At 45.4% G+C, this 16,621-nt stretch overlaps 1 protein-coding gene across 4 annotated transcripts in view; it reads right to left on the bottom strand.

Annotated features, from left to right (window-relative positions):
• CDC27 (cell division cycle 27) overlaps positions 1 to 7,912 on the bottom strand; it is a 59,113-nt gene extending 51,201 nt beyond the window's left edge. For all 4 annotated transcript variants that reach the window (XM_074940607.1, XM_074940606.1, XM_074940608.1 and 1 more), the window contains exon 1: positions 7,719 to 7,912. In XM_074940607.1, the coding sequence (XP_074796708.1) occupies positions 7,719 to 7,745 (27 nt within the window). In that variant the 5' untranslated portion in view covers positions 7,746 to 7,912. The remainder of the gene's footprint in view (positions 1 to 7,718) is intronic.
• Positions 7,913 to 16,621: the final 8,709 nt, after the last annotated feature.

Below are 16,621 nucleotides of genomic sequence, written 5' to 3'. Positions count from 1 at the left end.
CATCTTTTATTTTATCCTGAACCGGTTCAAATTTTGTTTTGCACCTTTCAGGAGGCTCAGCACAGAAGGCACAACCCAGAGACCTTCAAGTCACCGCTGCACCTTCTGGATTGTGCATGGGGCAGACGTGGCCCCTTGCGTAAGTTAGAGCCGCACCAGAGTTCCATTTTCCTCTGGTTACCTGCTGTGCCTCCTCCTTTATTCAATCAAATGCCTATATCTGAATGACAACAGGTCATATCTATTTAGACCTCACTTACCTTTGATGCTACATAAGTGATTATAGAAGAGTGTTAAGTCAGCATACTTCTGGCAACCTGCTCTTATCTGAGAGTTATAACCTTGCCCAAGTCTGGCATAGGTCGTAAGCGAGTGATTTTTGGTTGTGTTACAGTTATGTCACATCTCCATTATAAAACTGATACCACACAACAGTTCAGCCAACCACCGCTGCTGGTTAAAGGCCCAGGATTGGAACAGCAGGACTGTAGAGTGAGTTAGTGGAGCTCATACTGTACAATGACAGGTTTCAGAGTAACAGCCGTGTTTGACTGTCATTGTACAAAGAAAAGGAGTACTTGTGGATGCATCCGATGAAGTGAGCTGCAGCTCACGAAAGCTTATGCTCAAATAAACTGGTTAGTCTCTAAGGTGCCACAAGTACTCCTTTTCTTTGTACAATGACCGTCATTCTGTAATCAAAAAGAAGCAAGTTTTATGGCCTGAAGCCATGAATGGATGACAGTGAGCTGTAGCTCACGAAAGCTTATGCTCAAATAAATTTTTTAGTCTCTAAGGTGCCACAAGTCCTCCTTTTCTTTTAGTCAGATTGGTGACTCACATGTTGCTCTATGGATTAGCGTGAGAGAGGAAAAGAACCACCATGCTGTAACACAGTAGGTTTTACAAAACAAATTTAACTGGTCTTTGGCCTCAGACTGCCAACGAGTGTGAGCAATTATTGTGGTGATAGTTCACCTTGCAGAAACAAAGCAAGGAAACTGTAACACGGTCATTGAACACTTTAAGGCAGTTGTTACCAAGACTAATGCAACAATTCAGCATGCCCAAACTGCAGCAGTGCCTCGACAGAACCATTTTGGTGCTTCCCCCGAAGCACACCTGACAATTGTGGTTGTATCAGTGGTTACTGGGAGATACAAAGCACCAATCCACAGGGCACAAAACTGCTGCAAGCAGGTGCTTTGGGGTATTTACCCAACAAAAGCTACTCCATTGGCTTTAGAACTGGCTGGACTAGTGCAGCTGAACTGTTTGCGGTTTCTCATCTACAATAGGGATAAGCCTTTTTAGGTGGCACCTGTTCATCCAGACCAGAGGTAGAGATCTCACCACTGTGGCTGCAACCAACATTTAAATGATTCAGACAGCTGATCTGCATGGACACAGGGCATGATACAGGGGTTGCAGGTTCCAAGTGTTCCAGCCAATAGTTTATTGTAACACTTTCCCATAGAGTAGATCAAGAATTCTCAAACTTCATTGCACCATGACCCCTTTCTGACAACACAAATTACTACATGACCCTAAGAGGTGGGACTGAAGCCTGAGCCCGTCCGAGCCCTGCTGCCCTGGGTGGGAGGGCCAAAGCCAAAGCCTGAGCCCCACTGCCTCGGGTAGGGGGTCCAAAGCTGAAGACCAAGGGCTTCAGCCCCAGGCGGGGGGGTTCTGTAAACCTGAGCCCCCACCACCCATAGCTGAAGCCCTCAGGTGGGGCTCTGGCTTCAGTCCCAGGCCCCAGCAAGTCTAACACCAACCCTGGTGATCCCATTAAAACGGGGTTGTGACCCACTTTGGGGTCCCGACCCAGAGTTTGAGAACTGCTGGGGTAGACAGAGCCCAAGAGCTGGTTCCCGTTCTTCTCTCTTCTTACCCACAAATGTTGTTATAAATCTCATAGAGAAGAACTCCAAAACTATATCAGCTGCTGTGCACTGAGAGAGCTTCTTCAAAGAAGAGACAAATGCTTTTTCATCCAGGGGAAAGTATTTGAAGCCTTCTCATGCCAAGCCCACCTTTTCACCCAGAAAAGCTTATTCAGAGTCTGAATGTTGCACAACAGCTAAACCAAATATCTAGGCGAAGGGGCCAGGGAGCTCTGCACGGACCATGCTACCCACATCCGCAGGCTCCCATTGGTTGCGGTTCCTGGCCACTGGGAGCTGGGGCAGCACACGGAGCTTCCCTGATTGCCCCTGCTCCCATGCTGCAAGGACATGCCAGTCACTTCCGGGAGCCAATTGGACTTTTAATGGCCTGGCAACCCTAGATTCCCCCCACAGCAGGGCGAGCCGGCGCTTGCGGCTGCAACCCTGCAGGGGGGTGCCGAGGCTCGGGGCTTCCAGCTCACGGTGTGGAGACTTGCCGCGGGTCGGATGAAATGAAGCAGTGGGCTGGATCCGACCTGCGGGCTGTAGGTTCCCCACCTGTCTTAAAGGTTATGTCAAAAGCACTGTACTCTTGTCAACAAGAAGGGCCTGTCCACATTACTGATTCCATGACCAATATAGACAAGGATTTTTTTCCTTTTAAGAAAGGCCATTATAGACTACCCCCAGCCTGAAAAATCAGTCTAAAAAGAAATGAAAACCATGGTTTCATAGAATGGTTCTTGGGGGAAGGGAAACAGCCTTATCGGTCAGGGAATCTTTGCTAATGATAACTGTACATGGTTACAGGTTTCAGAGTGGTAGCCGTGTTAGTCTGTATCAGCAAAAAGAATGAGGAGTACTTGTGGCACCTTAGAGACTTCAACCTCCCTGGACACTCGATTACAGATCTTAAAGTGGCAATTCTTCAAGAAAAAAAACTTCAGAAACGGACTCCAACGAGAAACTGCAGAATTGGAATTAATTTGCAAACTGGACACCATCAAATTAGCTTTGAATAAAGACTGGGAGTGGATGGGTCATTTCACAAACTAAAAACTATTTCCCCACGCTAATTTTCCCCCCCTACTGTTACTCACACCTTCTTGTCAATAGTTTGAAATGGGCCATTCTGATTATCACTACATAAGTTTTTTTTCCTCCTCTTGATAATAGCCCACCTTAATTGACTTGTCTCATTAGAGTTGTTATGGCAACCCCCATCTTTTCATATTCTGTGTGTGTGTGTGTGTGTGTGTGTGTGTGTATATAAATAAAATCTTCCTACTGTATTTTCCACTCCATGAACCTGATGAAGAGGGTTTTAGCTCACGAAAGCTTATGCCCAAATAAATTTGTTAGTCTCTAAGGTGCCACAAGTACTCCTCGTTCTTTGTACATGGTTATTTCTATCACGTTATCAATCATAATATTACTCCTGGGGGAAAAAATTTAAAAAAATTAAAAATTCTGTACCAAAATATTAAAAATTCTGCACACAATATTTTAAAATTCTGCAAAATTTTGCATTTTTGGTCAAAATAAAGCAATATAATCCAGTTAGTTTCAATTATTTTGGTAATTTATTTAAACTACAATTTAATGGATGGAGAATAGGAGTGGGGAGGATTGGAGGAAATCACCAAACCCCCTCCGTCTAATAGCAATGTAGCTAGTATTGACTCCTTACTTCTAAGTATTAGTCAACAAATATATGCAGCCATATGTTACATCATAGGCAACTGAAGAGCAAGTGAGGGCTGGGAACTCAAACCCACAATTTATACTGGCTATTGACCATCTCCAATAAGGTCAGTAGAAAACAGTTCATGAAGGACATTTTGATAGGAAATTTTTTCAGTCCAAAAATTTAGACAAGTTCTAATCACTAAAGCACCATAAGCACTTATAAGGCCATACTGTCCTTTACAATAAGGCTCCTTTACACCACTCTGGCAATGTAAAGGAGCCTTAAAATTATTACATCTGTTTTATACTCGTGGAGGAATTCACTATGAACAATGGAAACAACTCACTAAGCAGGCAGGCTGCTACATTCTCCTCTGCCTGAGGGAACAGAGACTGCCCCAAGCCTACCTTTTCAGAAATACCCCAAAGCCCCCCACACAGAGGGTGCTGCAATAGCGAGCAAGAGGGACAGAGTGTCTGTCTGTCTGTCTGTCACACACACACACACACACACACCCACCTACCCAGCCTCCCTCCCCCACCGAGGTGGTGATTTATGTCTCTACCGGCTGCTCTGGGTGCCCAAACCAACCTGTCTGCACTGCCAGGGAGTGGGCACATGACTGCTCTTGCCGCTTCCCTTTGCTTCCCCGTCAGAAGTCGTTTTTCTGTGGGTAAACAAATAAATCTGCAGGGGCCATGAATTTTGCGCACGCGCAGTGATGCACAATTTCCCCCAGGAGTATAATATGAACAGGGCCTTGGAAATTGTCCATCATTAGATCTGGTCATGGCAGTCAATATCAGCAATTCAATATGATGAAAACACAAGGAATTGACAGGTTTCAGAGTAGCAGCCGTGTTAGTCTGTATCTGCAAAAAGAAAAGGAGTACTTGTGCCACCTTAGAGACTAACATCCGATGAAGCGAGCTGTAGCTCACGAAAGCTTATGCTCAAATAAATTTGTTAGTCTCTAAGGTGCTACAAGGAATTGAAGCATCCAAGAAAACTGTTAAGAGCTGTATTGCTGAAACTAAAGGTGTTTAGAGATGAAAATTAAACTGCACCTGTGTTATATGATAACACATGGAATTTATATTTGAAATTTGGAAGTTTTAGCTGTCTTCATTTAGAGGTATAAAATGGTATGTTGTCTATTTAGGACAAGATTCTGCCACCTTTGCTCACTGCGAGTAGGGGTGTCAAGATCAGGCCCTCAAACTGGAAGCTCTTCCAGGCAGGCATTTGTCATCTTACATGCTTTTAAAATGCTACATATACAAATGAAACCACTACAAAGCTCTGTCAGGATTGTAAAAGTAACAGTTTTCCAAAAAATAATTTGCTTTTGCAAGGTGGGGAGGGGATAGATGATTAGGGGGAATGAAAGATCTCTTGAATGACCATCAGCATATGCTGTACAAAGAAACATGAAAAAAATCTGTTTTTACACACACACTAGTCACTTGTAATATTGATGAGTCAGAAGTGATGCCTACTCTTTCAGAACATATGCAAGAAGAATGGGATAACTGGGGAAAGAAAAAGTACCAGGAGTCCAGCCAAGCAACAAACACATAATCCAACAGCTTCATTTAAATCTGTACTGCAAAAAAGAGTCTGAATGTCATAGGCTTATTACATTAGTGTCAGAATGCACCATAATCCTGTGGTTTTACTGCATTTATTACAACTGCCAGAATCACTGCACCATTGCGGTTTACTTTTAAGAACTGTGACTACAGATGACCAAAGTAGACTTCTATGAGATCACCAATGGAGGACAGAGTAACTAGGAGCCTAAACAAAGGCTGCATTGAAAATGGCACAATTAGGATCCGCAATTCACACCAGTGCAACTCAGCTGATGGTAGCAATGGTGGAGGCTGTAACAATCAGAATTCATGTTTTTACCACCTTGTCATCCAATACTTAAACTGTGCCTACAATACAATCTCCATCATTGCTGCCACCAGTAGGGCTGAGATAGTGGCAAATCGTGAGTCCTACATGTACAAGTGTAGACATAATGATTGTGCATTGATGTTGCACTAACATATCAGCCTCTTTGGATAGCAAAAAAGGAGAAACTTGGTACTTCATCAAGTACAAGAATCCAAGTAGGTTTGTGTGATAACAAAAGCAGACTGACATTAACAGCACTTCCAAGTTAGAGAAGATAACATTAAAAGCATCTGCCCATTTTACAAACCAAATATACCTCAGATAAAATACTGCACATCTCTGTCATGGAAATGTCAGGATAGCAAATATTTTCTACCTGGTTAGCCATAATTAGGACAGCAGAAAAGATGCTGATTACATGCATTTGTAAAAATGTTAGATATTGTTTGCTGTCATCCACTATGTCAATGGGTGTTTGCTTCCTTTCCACACAGAAACCTACACTCGTCAGTTTTTGCTAGAATTCCCAACTGTTGCTACCACCTGTCCAGCTCCAGAGATGGCAGCAGTGGGGGAGTATTACTGGAAAAAGGGGTCTAGGTGGCTAGAAGTGTTTTTAGCACCACGTTGTCTAAAGCTGTTTAGAGCAGACCTACAGAATTTGGTGTAAAGAACACCAACTCCTTATCTACAAGGACAGTACCACCATTGCTACCCCTTGTTTAGACCAAGTCAATGGAGTAGGTGTTGTCTCTCACAAACAGCTACATCTTTTTCCTTTTCTCACAGAAAGGCAATAAAATAAATTACTGATACTTCTGTTGTGCTCAATATTGTTATTATGAATAACTGTACAGTATGCTAAGTATCTTTCCAGTGTGGGAGCTGGGAGAGGTTTATAAGTTACCAGGAAAAACATGTTCTATGTGCAGCTATTCAAGACTTTTTAAACCCTATGTCCCCATTTATTTAGAAAGACAGAAACCTAGGAAAGATTGGAGGTCTGGTGGAAGGGAAAAGGGAGGAGATAACATGGGAAAGATTGAAGTGGGAAGGAATATAAAAAGGATGGCTAAGGCAAGGTAGATATGGTAAAGAGCGAAGGATGGATAACTTCTGACAGGGCATCACTTCTGGAAAGACACACTGAGATAAGAAGGGAAAATATACTGGAAAAACTGAGTTAAAGTTCTTTTTTTTTTAAATCTAAGTTATTCCCTCCTCTGAGTCTCTGAGGCATCCCATCTCTTTTAGACTGCAAGTTCCTTGGGACAAGAAATGTCCTTAATTTGTGTGATATCCATAGAGATGAGCACATTTAAATAGTAAAACAGCAGATGTGGAGGGTGGCTGAAACAGAAAAGGAGGAAGCAAGGGGTCTCATAAGGGGTCAGGGTGGAGCAGTAGAGATGGGAGGGGTCCCTCTTGGAAGTGGACTAGTCACTATTATGCTGGCCAATATCAACTCATTGTTTCCTTGTGTACCCCCCGACCCGTCTGTCTGTATCCATCTGTTGTCTATCATCTTATGCTTAGATTGTAAACCTGTTGGGGCAGTGATTTTTTTTTTGTCCTGTGAATGTACAGCACCTAGCACAATGGGAGGCTCCTGATTCTCCACTAGGGCTGACAAGGGCTAGCCGCTATGGTAACACAAACCGTAGTAATCATAGGGCTGCGAGGGGAGAAGGTGAGTCTCCGGGGAGGGAGAACAGCAAATGGCAGTGGCGGGTCCTCCCTGGAAGGGAAGCGGATGGAAGGGAGAAGAAGGGGGTGCCTCTAGGAGATCTGAGGGGAGCCTGCCCTGGAAGTGGGGAGTGTCTGGGGGGGGTCTCTGAGCGGGGTGAGGACACTGGGGGGGGGGTCTGCCTGGACCAGTAGGGGCCCATCTCAGGGGAAGGGGTGGCCTCACATCCCGGGGCGGGGGGGGGGGGTAAGGGGTTAGGGTCCCACTCTAGGGGAGGGGTCGGGCCAGGGGGGACGAGGGCCCCACCTCTGCGGCGGGCTCCTGCCTTCCAGGAGGGGCCCCGGGGGCCCCACCTCCGGCGGGGGTCGCGGGCCCCTCTGAGCGGGCTGGGGGACGCGGAGACGGCCGCGGCCCCGCCTCGGGGGGGGGGAAGGGGGTCCGCCTGGCCCTGGGGGGTCAGCCCCCGGCCCGGGTCCGGCTCGGGAAAGGCCGGGCCCCGCTAGGCCGGGCCGAGGCCGCGGTGCGGCTGCGGCGAGCGGCTCGGTACCTGGACGGGTTCCTGCAGCACCGTCATCCTGTCCCGTCAGCGCCCGCAGCGGGGCGGGCCCAGGCTCCGCCTCAGTCCGTGTCCCGGTGGCGGCGGCGGCTCGGGCCCGGCCCGGCCCCTGCTCATTTAAACTCACAGCGACCGTTACCGGGGCAGGCACCAGGGAGGGAAGGAAGGAGGCCGGCCAGGCGCCGAGTCCCTCCGAGCGGGGACGGAAACACCCGAGGGCAGGCGGAAATGTCCGAATGAGGACGGAAATACCCGAGGGCGGAGCGGGCCTCTGCCGAGCTGAGACAGAGCGCCGAGCGGATACGGAAACACCCGAGCAGCCGCCTGGGGGCCCGAGCTGACGGAGATAGCCGAGCGGGACCCGAGCGCTGCCCGCCGCACAGACAGAGCTGTGATGGCAGCCGGGGCCTCGGAGGGCAGCGACGGCTCTGCCCAGCCCTACTGGTCTGCCTCTCCCCGATCTCCCCTCTCCTCCTCCTCTGCTTCCCCTTCCCTCCCCCTCCTCCTCCTCCTCCTCCTCCCTCTCCTCTGCTTCCCCTTCCCTTCCTCTCTTTCCCTTTCACTCTCCTCCTCTGCTTCTCCTTCCCCTTCCCTCTCCTCTTCCTCTTCTGCTTCCCCTTCCCTTCCTCTTCTTCTCTTTCCCTTTCACTCTCCTCCTCTCCTTCCTCCCCTGCTTCTCTTTCCCTCTCCTCCTCCTCTGCTTCCCCTTCCCCTTCCCTCCCCTCTCCTCCTCCTCCTCCTCCCTCTCCTCTGCTTCCCCTTCCCTTCCTCTCTTTCCCTTTCACTCTCCTCCTCTGCTTCTCCTTCCCCTTCCCTCTCCTCTTCCTCTTCCTCTTCCCCTTCCCTTCCTCTTCTTCTCTTTCCCTTTCACTCTCCTCCTCTGCTTCCCTCTCCTCCTCCTCTCCTTCCTCCCCTGCTTCTCCTTCCCTCTCCTCCTCCTCTCCTTCCTCCCCAGCATTTCCTTCCTTCTCCTCCTCCTCTGCTTCCCCTTCCCTTCCTCTTCTTCTCTTTCCCTTTCACTCTCGTCCTCTTCTTCCTCCTCTCCTTCCCTCTCCTCCTCCTCTGCTTCCTCTGCTTCTCCTTCCCTTCCTCTCTTTCCCTTTCACTCTCCTCCTCTTCTTCCTCCTCTGCTTCCCTCTCCTGCTCCTCTGCTTCCTCCTCTGCTTCTCCTTCTCTTCCTCTCTTTCCCTTTCAGTCTCCTCCTCTGCTTCCCTCTCCTCCTCCTCTCCTTCCTCCCCTGCTTCTCTTTCCCTCTCCTCCTCCTCTGCTTCCCCTTCCCTTCCTCTTCCTCTTCCTCCTCTTCTTCCTCCCTTCTCCTCTCCTTCCCTTCCCCCTTCCTCCTCCTCCATTCCCTTTCCTCCTCCTCTCCTTCTTCTCTTCTTTCCCTTTCCCCTCTTATTCCCCTTTCCTCTCCACTTCCCCCTCTTTCTTGCCTCACCTCCTCTTTTTGCCCCTTCCCTCTCTTCCTCTACCCCTCCTTCTTTTCTTTCCTCCTCCCCTCTCTCCCTCCTCCCCTGCTCTTCCTCTCCTATCCCTGCTCTCCTTCTCCTCAATCTCTCTCTCCCTCCCCCTTGTTTTCATCCCCACTCCTGCCCCCACTCTTTTGCTTTCTAAGGAATATTGGTAGCGGCATGACCCTTTTCTGTGCAGCAGCAGCGGCCTCTGGTGGCCACTGGAACCTGGTCCATTACTGAATCCTCTCGAGTCTGAAAATATCTCATTCCCCCTAGTCCTGCCCTCGAGCTGGCAGGCCCCAGAGCTGAAAAACTCGCTCTTCCAGCAGCATAGGGACAGCCCAGTAGTGTGAGGAGCTTCTGCAATTACTGCAAACTTGTCTACACAGGGAAATTGAAAAGCATGGCTATGCCAGAATAACTATCCTACTATAGGTTTCAGAGTAGCAGCCGTGTTAGTCTGTATTCACAAAAAGAAAAGGAGTACTTGTGGCACCTTAGGGACTAACCAATTTATCTGAGCATAAGCTTTCGTGAGCTACAGCTCACTTCATCGGATGCATTCAGTGGAAAAGCTCACTTCATCGGATGCATTCAGTGGAAAATACACTGAATTTTCCACTGAATGCATCCGATGAAGTGAGCTGTAGCTCACGAAAGCTTATGCTCAAATAAATTGGTTAGTCTCTAAGGTGCCACAAGTACTCCTTTTCTTTTTATCCTACTATAGCTGTTCTGGAATAATTCCCAGTGAGGACCAGAATAGATTCACACCTACCTTAACCTGGAACAACTTCCCCATCTAGACAAGCTTGGGAAGGGGAAGAGAAGCTGTGAGTGCTGAAGTGCTAAGAAGTTTAGGTTCTTGCATGGCAGGAATGTCTCTTTAGTTTGCATTTCAGAGATGGATTCTTTTTCTGTTACGTACAAAGAGAACTACATTAAAAGAATATTATTAAGGTTGCAACTGGAAGCACTCATTTAGCTTTACCTGTTCCCTTACCCTATTGCTTAGGGCTGTTGATTAATTGCAGTTAACGAACACAATTAACTCCAAAAAATTAATCACGATTAAAAAAATTAATCACAATTAATCGCAGTTTTAATAGCACTGTTAAATAATAGAATATCAACTGAAATTTACTAAATATTTCTGGATGTTTGTCTACATTTTCAAATATATTGATTTCGATTACAACACAGAATACAAAGTGTACAGTGCTCACTTTATTATTTTTAATGACAAATATTTGCACTGTAAAAATGATAAACAAAATACATAGTATTTTTCAATTCACTGCATACAAGTATATAGTGCAATCTCTTTATCATGAAAGCGCAACTTACAAATGTAGATTTTTTTTGTTACATAACTTCACTCAAAAACAAAACGATGTAAAACTTTAGAGCCTACAAATCTGTTCAGTCCTATTTCTTGTTCAGCCAATTGCTAAGAGAAACTAGTTTTTTTACATTTACTGTCCGCTTCTTATTTACAATGTCACCTGAAAGTGAGAACAGGCATTCGCATGGCACTTTTGTAGCCGGCATTGCAAGGTATTTACACACCAGATATGCTAAACATTCGTATGCCCCTTCATGCTTTGACCACCATTCCAGAGGATATGCTTCCATGCTGATGACGCTTGTTACAAAAATAATGCATTAATTAAATTTGTGACTGAACTCCTGTGTCTCCTGTTCTGTTTTACATGCATTCTGCCATATTTCATGTTATAGCCATCTTGTATGATGACCCAGCACATGTTGTTCGTTTTAAGAACACGTTCACTGCAGATTTGGCAAAATGCAAAGCAGGTATCAATGTGAGATTTCTAAAGATAGCTACAGCACTCGACCCAAGGTTTAAGAATCTGAAGTGCCTTCCAAAATCTGAGGGGGCGAGGTGTGGAGCATGCTTTCAGAAGTCTTAAAAGAGCAACACTCCGATGCGGAAACTACAAAACCCAAAACACCAAAAAAGAAAATCAACCTTCAGCTGGTGGCATCTGACTTATATGATGAAAATGAACATGCTTCGGTCTGCACTGCTTTGGATCATTATCGAGCAGAACCCGTCATCAGCATGGACGTGTGTCCTCTGGAATGGTGGTTGAAGCATGAAGGGACATATACATTTTTAGCGCATCTGGCATGTAAATATCTTGCGATGCTGGCTACAACCATGCCATGCGAATGCCTATTCTCATTTTCAGGTGACATTGTAAACAAGAACCGGGCAGCATTATCTCCTGCAAATGTAACCAAACGTGTTTGTCTGAGCAATTGGCTGAACAAGAAGTAGGACTGTGTGGACTTGTAGGCTCTAAAGTTTTACATTGTTTTATTTTTGAATGCAGTTTTTTTGTACATAATTCTAAATTTGTATGTTCAACTTTCATGATAAAGAGATTGCACTACAGTACTTGTATTAGGTGAATTGAAAAATACTATTTCTTTTGTTTTTTTACAGTGCAAATATTTGTAATAAGAAGAAATATAAAATGAGCACTGTACACTTTGTATTCTGTGTTGTAATTGAAAGCAATATATTTGAAAATATAAAAAACATCCACAAATATTTAAGTAAATGGTATTCTATTGTTGTTTAACAGCACGATTAATTGTGCGATTAACTGAGATTAATTTTTTTATCACGCGATTAATTGCGATTAATTTTTTTAATTGCTTGACACCCCTACTATTGATTAAATATTAAATACATGAATACAACAGAACACATTTCATTTACCAGGGAGCCCACACTGTAAATCTGACCACATCAAATGATGATTTTACATTTACAAGGTCCCAGGATTGCCAACCCCAAACTCATGAGATTGGCTTGAAATAATGAGATATTAAAAATAATAATTTTAAGGTTATTTTTATTTGTCTTCTAGTGCTGAAGCATATAGGGTTCTTATTTCCAAGCTTTTCTTTGCAACCATGAAGGCTAGAAACTTACCTTTTCAAAGAAAGCTGAGCTTCTCGGGTAATAATCTGATTCTGGAAGCTGGGACTTTAAGAGAAACACCAAATATTATGTGACTCATAATAAACTTCATGAAAGTTGTCTCTCTGGGGAATCATCCTGCAAAGTTCTGAGACCTTCAAGTCCCATTGAAATTCCTGTGGGGAGTGTGCGTGGTTGTGCCATGTAATAGGGGGGAATTACTCTGCGGTGCCTTGGTGGGGGGAAGTGCAAGGGAAGGCAGGGGGAAGAGAATTAAATCCTGTGGCCTAGCTTTGTCCCCCTCTTCTCTCCCTCTCCCCCACTTTCCATCCCTTCATCTTTCTGTCTCTCTCTTTCTTTTGTGTCTCTCTCTACAGCTGGAAGCAATTTATGCAAACTTATTTACATACATGTGATTTTGCAAATTTGCAATCATTTGACTAAACCGATAGGTGCTTGCTTTGAGAATCCTGGCCGGTATGCATATAAAGGCTTAGGGATGGTATGGTCTCTTCAATTCTTGGGCTCTCTGCTGCACCTGCCAAGAAGATGGCCAATATAACAGTGGTGTTTATAAGGTGGACACCTTTCTACTGGCAGGTGGAATGAGACTCTTCAACTCATTGCACACAGGTCACTGAATGACAGGGCATTGCTTCAAACTGTGTGATACAGAGAAGCATCTGAAGACCCAAGAAGCCTTTGTCCTCTGCTGCTAAGTGTGAGAGAAGGGAGGTGTCTTAAGGAGCAGGATGTGGGTTAATTTCTCCAGCTTCATCTCGACAGTCTTATCCCCACACCAAGTGCAAGTGACTCCTCAGAACGAAAGCCAGCTCCATCTGCCTCTTCCATTCCATAGGGGATGGTTCTGAGTCTCCCAACATCCAAACCATCTTTGGTATGAAATGCTCTCTTATCTCAGACAGAAAGAGATACTGCCACAGGCTCTCCTTAGAATGGAAACCTATTTTTACCTCTCCTCAGAGCTTCCAGGACATGAGCAAAGCAACCAAGCTATAAAAGGGCACAGCATCAACTATTGTCCTGGGACTCGCTAGGATCGAGTGATGATTTTTATAGCCTCCTCCAGCTGCGAAGTGCAATTCTGCATGAGGGGCGCCGGCTGATGTTGACAGATCCTTTCTATAAATGCTCCTGGCCTTAAGACCACCCACCCTCTGGGAGCCTCAGCATCAGCAGTCGTGGGGACAGGTGGTGGAATGGAGTTACAGGGACCTGGGACTGGGGGCAGCTGCACAAACAGTTGGGAAATTGACATTCTCATGATAGTCTCACTTTGCAGTGCTGTTTTGCCCTTCAGGACCTTCCCAAAGACCAACCAGGTGAAGATCATATCAGTAGAAGTCCCTAACCCCCTAAGTCAATGGTAGTTATTTGTGTCCTGCAGAAACAGAATAGAGCCCCATGAAGCTAATGGGGGTGGGGGGGTGGGGAGAAAACCTGGATTTGTGCTGGAAATGGCCCACCTTGATTATCATACACATTGTAAGGAGAGTGACCACTTTAGATAAGCTATTACCAGCAGGAGAGTAGGGTGGGGGGAGAGAAAACCTTTTGTAGTGATAAACACCCATTTTTTCATGGTTTGTGTGTATAAAAACATCTTCTGTATTTTCCACAGTATGCATCCGATGAAGTGAGCTGTAGCTCACAAAAGCTTATGCTCAAATAAATTGGTTAGTCTCTAAGGTGCCACAAGTACTCCTTTTCTTTTTATGAAGCTAATGGTGACCCTCTGTATTCCTGAGTGGTTTTCAAAGCCTGGAGTTTGTAATAATTATTTCTCTCCCACAGCTCGCTCTCACTCTCTCCATTGCTGTCATCTTTCTCTCTCTCTCTCTTTCTGCCTGGTGCCTATTTCTTTCTCTGCAGTGTGATTTCAGTCCCAAGGGTAGACTGAGTGTCAAGGCTTACTTCACAGAAAGGGTTGATAGAGAGGCCTCTGAATTTCTCAGTGCAGGACATCACAACCAGCAGGGCCTTCTGTCCTGATGTTTACTAGAGCTGGACAAATTCCTGAGAATTTCCCCACAAATAAACATTTGAATTTTTAAACAAATTTGATTCGGCCATGTCTGCACTGCTTTTGAATTTGCTGTCAGGTTGTTCTGGCTTGGATGCTCACAGAGAGGAAGGCTAATGCAGTGGCTAGGACACAACCTAGGACTTGGGCTGAATGATTCTTGACAGTTTCACTGCTGCCCAGTGTCCTGAATAGCAGCACTGACCGAAGCCAGTCTTGTTAAATTCACTCTGCTGCTACTTGGCAAAGCCGGATTTAAATAGGGTATGTATGCCTGATCACAGCCCTCACTCCAAATCCTCTACACAGGTGGGTGAAAGCTGAGTTCTTCCTTCTCTGGGATGAACCCCAGTCTGCCTGAATATGGGGCATGATGGTTTGGGGAGGGGAAAGCCTCTAGCCTGCCTACAGTGGGCCCCTGCCAGCTGAGCTGACAGTAGTTATGTGGATGGGTCCCTATTTGTACCACCCCAAGCAGGAGGTGGAGCCACATCTAGCTTTAAACAGAGCATGAGTGAGATTCTTTCCCAACAGCTTCTACTGTGTAACCAGCCTGCCCACAAATGCCTGTGGGAGAATGAAAGGTGAAGGCTGGGTGAGAGAACATTTGAGGATTTGCTGGAGAACTTCTGGAGACTACAGAAAGAAAAAGCAAATCTAAGCACGCACTGCACCTCTCTCCCCCTAGACCCATCTGTCCTTGCAGTGAATGTCAAGGCACAATCCAAGGGAGAGGCAGAAGTCAAAGGAGCATCAAGCTATGGATATGTATCACACATCCATCACTCCACTTCCCGGACACGGTTGGCCTGGAGCTAGAATACCATAGCCATGTGCTAACATCAGCATTCAGTTCCCGGCAAAATAAAACTTGAAATGAGGTTATTTTTTTTAGCTTTCAAAGCTATAGAAAAAGAACATTAGTTTTTCTCATTATGTTATTTTAGTCTTCAGTGAGTCATTTTTCACCAGTTTCCTTTTTCAGGGCTTCTCAGTCTGACAGGCTTGACTTAGTAGCTTTAGATGCTCTTTAGTTTGAAGGATATTTGTCATTGCTTCTTTCAAACACCCACCTCCCCCTTGTATTTTGTAAAATATTTTCCTTCTTGCTTTGGGCTGGGAAATGTTCTTTTATACGGAAACCCTTTCCTTCCAAATCTGAAAAATGTATGCAATCTGCATACAGTATATGAATTCAATATTCCAAACTGAAATTAACATATTCAATCCATTTGTGTTCTGTCAGACCTTACTCAGAGACAGTTATTGATCAATAATACAACACATTTGATTTCTTCGGTTGTATTTCATATTTTGCAATCTGCTGTTTGGTTTCCTTTTAGTGGTTCTCAACCTTTCCAGACTACTGTACCCCTTTCAGGAGTCTGCTTTGTCTTGCGTACCCAAAGTTTCACCTCACTTAAAAACTACTTGCTTACAAAATCAGACATAAAAAACAAAAGTGTCACAGCACACTAGTACTGGAAAATTGTTTACTTTCTCATTTTCTCTGTATAAAATTTTAGTTTGTACTGAATTCGTTAGTGCTTTTTATGTAGCCTGTTGTAAAACTAGACAAATATCTAGATGAATTGATGTACCCGTTAGAAGACCTCTGCGTACCCCCAGGGGTACGCGTGCCCCTGGTTGAGAACCACTGCACTAGACTTCACTGCTATGGAGGGACAATTCTAGGCTTGTGAGGAGAACTCTGCCTCCATGGCTTGGAACTTCAGGTCCCAGGTGGCATTTAGTGGTGGAATAGCCCTTTGACTTGCAAATGGAGCCAATCCAACCTGGAATGACTATGCATGAATCAGTCTGGAAAGGCTCTGGGATACTGACCTTGTGGCCCTGTCTACACTAAGAGAAAAGGTGTGTTTTTAAAACATGGTCACTAACATTTTCAAATCCTAGTGTGGGCAGATCACATTTAGTTTTAACATGTTAGCTTGGTGAGATAAATCAGACTAAAACTACAACTTGCCCTATTTAAAAACTTGCCTGTTTTCCTAGTAAAGACAGGGCTCCAATGTCACTATTTCAGAGACATTTTCTGAGTCTAAGCCCATTTGAGCAGCTGTTTCCAGGAGTAATTGTGCAGGAGCTGCAGATGGGATCCTTCTACTCCCTCCTCACAGGATACCTCTCCTGTTCCCCCTACTCCGAAGCAAGACCCCTCCATTCACTCCTGCACTCGCCTAGCTCCAAGATGGGACATCCCTCCTACCACCCAAGATGGCATCTCCAGAAGCAGAGAGTTAAATAGATATTCAAGTTACCTCTGAACAGACCCATGGGACTCCCTTACAGAATATCATGGGGAGTCACCAAGAGCTAGTATCCCAAGAACCATGAGTGTGCTGGAAACAAACACTATGAACCAAATTTTGTTCTCACACACTGTTGTCAATCCAGAGTAACCCCTTCAGTGGAGTGA

This window comes from Natator depressus, chromosome 27, assembly GCF_965152275.1.
Source record: "Natator depressus isolate rNatDep1 chromosome 27, rNatDep2.hap1, whole genome shotgun sequence".
In the NCBI taxonomy this organism is placed as follows: Eukaryota; Metazoa; Chordata; order Testudines; family Cheloniidae; genus Natator; species Natator depressus.
The sequence above is the reverse complement of the archived record's forward strand: the minus strand, read 5'-3'. Positions and strand labels throughout refer to the sequence as shown.